The 5,000-nt window shown below is 36.1% G+C and overlaps 1 protein-coding gene across 1 annotated transcript in view; it reads right to left on the minus strand.

Moving 5' to 3' along the window:
* The window catches only part of LOC122263655 (leucine zipper transcription factor-like protein 1), a 13,291-nt gene that overhangs the window by 4,860 nt on the left and 3,431 nt on the right, over nucleotides 1-5,000 (minus strand). Inside the window, exons 2-4 of the mRNA XM_086548984.1 lie at nucleotides 3,276-3,400; nucleotides 1,190-1,384; nucleotides 81-279 (exon numbers count right to left, since the gene is read on the minus strand). Of these exons, the coding sequence (XP_086405110.1) occupies nucleotides 81-279; nucleotides 1,190-1,384; nucleotides 3,276-3,400 (519 nt within the window). The remainder of the gene's footprint in view (nucleotides 1-80; nucleotides 280-1,189; nucleotides 1,385-3,275; nucleotides 3,401-5,000) is intronic.

Below are 5,000 nucleotides of genomic sequence, written 5' to 3' on the forward strand. Positions count from 1 at the left end.
TCTTCCATTCCCCTCTTCATCCCTCTCTCTCTCTCTTCCATCCCCCTCCCCATCCCTCTCATCCCCCCTCTTCATCCCACCTTGCTTTCAGCTTGTTCCACCCTCTTCTTCATCTCCCCGTTCTCCTCCGTCAGACGTCCTATTTCCGCGTGCAGGAGTGCCATGGGTCCTTCCTGGTCCCCGAGAGGAGCTAGAGTCCTTGCAGAAGGCTTTCTCTCCATCCCAAGGCGCCCTTGAGCTTCCGCTTCCTCGAACTTCCGTATGTCTTCAAGGAGTTCTCTAAGGGCACGGCGGGGGGTGGTTAGGTAGGTCGCGCGAGGGAAAGGGAAATGGACATAGGATGTAAGTTGTGAGCCTTTGGGATATTAATGTCTTATAAATATTTGTAAATCTTTGGACTATCAATGTCTTATAAATACTTGTAAATCTTTGGACTATCAATGTCTTATAAATATTTGTAAATCTTTGGACTATTAATGTCTTATAAATATTCGTAAATCTTTGGAATATTAATGTCTTACAAAAAAAATTGTGGATCTTTGGAATATTAATTTCTAATATTTGTAAATCTTTGGAATATTAATATCTTATAAAGAATTGTGGATCTTTGGGATATTAATATCTTCTGATATTTGTAAATCTTTGGAATATTAACATCTGCTAATATTTGTTAATCCTTGGAATATTAACATCTGCTAATATTTGTTAATCTTTGGAATATTTGCAAATATAAATATTTGCAAATCTTTGGAATATCAAAATTGTATAAAAATGTGTAATACAATTGGATTATCGACATCATAAAAATATTTGTAAACCATTACAAACAAAGGAGAAAAAAAAAAAAAAAAAAAAAAAAAAAAAAAAAATATATATATATATATATATATATATATATATATATATATATATATATATATATATATATAATACGAATGTTAAGAAGCAATTACAAAGAAGGTAATACAGGGAAAAAAAAACTAAAAAAAAAAAAAACATAAATAATATATAAATAATAAATATATAAATAAAAAAATATATAAACAATACGAATGCTAAGAAGCAATTACAAAACAAGGTAATACAGGGGAAAAAAAAATAAAAAATAAAATTAATGGCAAAGTATCGAATACAGAACAAGGTATTCCAGGACAAAAAAAAAGAAAAAAAAAAAAAAAATTACACCTACTGGTTCTCGAGGTTAGAAGTATCCACACACAGCTCGAGGTGCCACTTCTGTGCCTGCGCGAATATGTTGGAAAGGAGTACGGAGTTGGTGTGTGTGGCATGAATCAACTCCCCTTCCACTTCAGCGCGAACCACTTCGGCAAGCGAATCCAACATCTCAACCACTTCCTCTGAAGTGTAAGTCTCCTCGAGCAATCTTGAAGAATAAAAACATTTAAAAAAATAAAAAAAGTAAGTCTCTTTCGAGCAATCTTGAAAAAAAAAATAAAAATTAAAAAGTAAGTCTCTTTCGAGCAATCTTGAATAAAAAAAAAAATAAAAAAAAATAAAAAAGTAAGTCTCCTCGAGCAATCTTGAAGAAAAAATTAAATAAAAATAAATAAAAAAAAGTAAGTCTCTTTCGAACAATCTAGAAGAAAAAATGAATAAAATAAATAAAAAAGTAAGTCACCTCGAGCAATCTTGAAGAAAAGAAAAGAAAAGAAAAAAAAAAGGTTGAAAGACTATTTTCATCCCAGCATTGATTCCATAATAAGACATTAAGGATGTGAGTTCATACCAGGTCTCTGAGAAAACGTGACACGCCGGTGACATAAACAGGCGAGGTAATATCACTAGAATAGCCTAGATAACAGACTACCTGCCAATCATGCTATATCTCATGTCTCCCAGGAGATATGTGCCCATGACCTCATGTCCTCTGGTCGATGTTTTCATTAGTTGTACCCTGTGTCCAAGAACGTAAATTCCTGAGTCTATGTGTCTGTGTAGGTCGACGCAATGTGGATTTGGATAGGTGAGGGTGGGTGTGGGTGTATGGATAGGTATGGGTGTGGGTGTACGGATAGGTGTAGGTATGGGTGTGGGCGTGGGTGTAGGTGTAGGTGTAGGTATGGGTGTAGGTGTAGGTGTAGGTGTGGGTGTATGGATAGGTGTTGGTGTGGGTGTACGGATAGGTGTAGGTATGGGTGTGGGCGTGGGTGTAGGTGTAGGTGTAGGTATGGGTGTAGGTGTGGGTGTGGGTGTATGGATAGGTGTTGGTGTGGGTGTACGGATAGGTGTAGGTGTAGGTATGGGTGTGGTTGTGAGTGTAGGTATAGGTGTAGGTGTAAGTGTAGGTATGGGCGTGGGTGTAGGTGTAGGTGTAGGTATGGGTGTGGTTGTGAGTGTAGGTATAGGTGTAGGTGTAAGTGTAGGTATAGGCGTGGGTGTAGGTGTAGGTGTGGGTGTAGGTGTAAGTGTAGGTATGGGTGTGGGTGCACGGGTAGGTGTAGGTATAGGTGTAGGTGTAAGTGTAGGTATGGGCGTGGGTGTAGGTGTAGGCGTAGGTGTAGGTGTAAGTGTAGGTATGGGTGTAGGTATGGTTGTAGGTGTAGGTGTAGGTGTAGGTGTGGGTGTGGGCGTGGGTGAGAGTGAGTTTGGGTGCGGGTGACTTGGTGGGTAGTCGACTAAATAGAATATATGTGTTTGGTGTAACCCAAGATCCTCGCTTTAAAAAAAAATGAACAACTATTCCCTTGGATTAATAATTAAGTAGGAAATAAGCATCATAAAAAGAACAGATCTTCACCTATGAAGAAAAAAATCTACTTGGAAAAAGAAACCGCTATTTACTTAGAACAAACAGCTATGCTTAGAAAAAAAAGGTATATGATAAAAAAAAACCAGAAAAGTCACTTGTCTATACCTAGAAAAAGTATTTTACCCTGAATTTTTTTTCTACATAGGAAAAGGTCATTTAAATCCAAAGAAGAAAATAATATACCTGAAAAGAAAACATTTATCTTTAGCCATTGGTCTACTTACTAGTCATTTACTAGGGAAAAAAAGTTACCGAAATCAGATGAAAAGTCATTATCTTTTTTTACAAATCTGTTATCTAGAAGAAAAAAAATGGTCCCTAGAAAAAAAACAGACGGACATTTACACACACACACACACACACACACACACACACACACACACACACACACACACACACACACACACACACACACACACACACACACACACACACAAAAAAAAAAAAAAAAAAAAAAAAAAAAAAAAAAAAAAAAAAAAAAAAAAAAAAAAAAAAAAACACTTACCTTGTATCCTTCACATCTTGAAAGCAAGCATCAACGGAGCGAAGGCGCTGTGCTCGCTGGTACTTGGTGAAGCGAAGATACCCAGCCATGCTTGCTTGGTGGTGCTCGTTCAACCCAAGGTCAGCCTGGTTGAAAGAGGGAGAGTTATCCGTAGAGTTTTGTCGTGTCATTTGTCCTTTTTTTTTTTTTTTTTTTTTTTTTTTTTTTTTTTTTTTTTTTTTTTTTTTTTTTTTTTTTTTTTGTGTGTGTGTGTGTGTGTGTGTGTGTGTGTGTGTGTGTGTGTGTGTGTGTGTGTGTGTGTGTGTGTGTGTGTGTGTGTGTGTGTGTGTAAGAGTTTAGGTCGTTGTGTCCCTATAAGACTAAGGGTAAGTGGAGAGCTTCCGGTGTAAAGAACATGGCTGATGTAAGGTTTTTTATTTATATCCTTAACTTGAGCAGAAATGGCGTTAGCGTGAAGGCTGAACCTCGAAGGAATATGAAATAGCACAGGTAATTAAGAGCATAACACGCTAGATCATAATCGGGAAAAGTAAACAGATTAGTGAAGCAGTGAGCATACTTGTATGTATTGTACGCATATATGTGTGTGTATGTAACAAATAAAATGAGATTCAAGTTATTATAAGTCGTATAGATTGAGTACATTACATAAAGTCCAAAAACATATATAGATATTACAGTGTAAGCGTAAATATGACAATGGTTTCAATGGAAATAATAACAATTGCAGAAAAAAAATTAACTATGTTAGAACTGTTACAATACAAATAAATATGGCTTGGTTGCAGTATGGTTAAATGCATACTATTGCGTGTGTGTGCGTGTGCAAGTGCGTGTGCAAGTGTGTGTGCGTGTGCGTGTGGGTGTGCGTGTGCTTGTGTGTTAGCATGTGTGTTTGCATGTGTGTTTGCATATGTGTTTGTATATGTGCTTGTATGTGTGATGCAAATGAACATAAATAATATAGATATCTATCGCAACGTATTACACCTACTTTCTGTTGACCTTTACGTCTACACTCTAGACCAATAAACCATCACAACTGCCTTCACATATCATAACCTACATGTAGCTACAGATAAAGAACAATATACCTCTACATTAATATTACTACTTCTACTAGCACTACATTACAATTACTTTTACTATTACTATTACCACTATTACTAGATTGGTGCCGCTGCTTTGAATACTATTCCCTATTACCAAGACTAATAATAGAATGGGCATGTCTCCAGTGGTGGTATTCAAACTTTTTAGAGCAGGTCCTCTCACTACATTAAAACACAAATTTATAAATAAGAACAGAAAATAAAGCGTATTACGGTAATCTATAGACCGACATTTGTTCGACCTTTAAGTCTATATTGACCTTTCTACGCGCGTTTTTGTGAGCGTCACGCTTGGTATAATATTTAGGCTTGTTTTCCACTCGTTCTCTAATCATTTCGAATCAAATTATTACCTGTAGCATGTAGAGTGACAGCATGACAGAAGCATTATATATTTTACATAAATATAATTTATTTTAATCCCAGTCTTTATGGTTGGATATATATTTAAGCGGTAACTATGATAGAAGGAGATATGCAGTGATGGGATTCAGCCAGTTTGCACCGGTTCTTGGAATTTCATTAATCCAGAGAACCGGTTGTCAGTTTAAATCAGTGGTTCTCAATCCTTTTTTTTTTTTTTTTTTTTTTTTTTTTTTGCCATGGACACCTT

This window comes from Penaeus japonicus, unplaced genomic scaffold (genome assembly GCF_977035675.1).
Source record: "Penaeus japonicus unplaced genomic scaffold, GWHDUDI00000001_assembly GWHDUDI00000021, whole genome shotgun sequence".
NCBI classification, from domain to species: domain Eukaryota; kingdom Metazoa; phylum Arthropoda; class Malacostraca; order Decapoda; family Penaeidae; genus Penaeus; species Penaeus japonicus.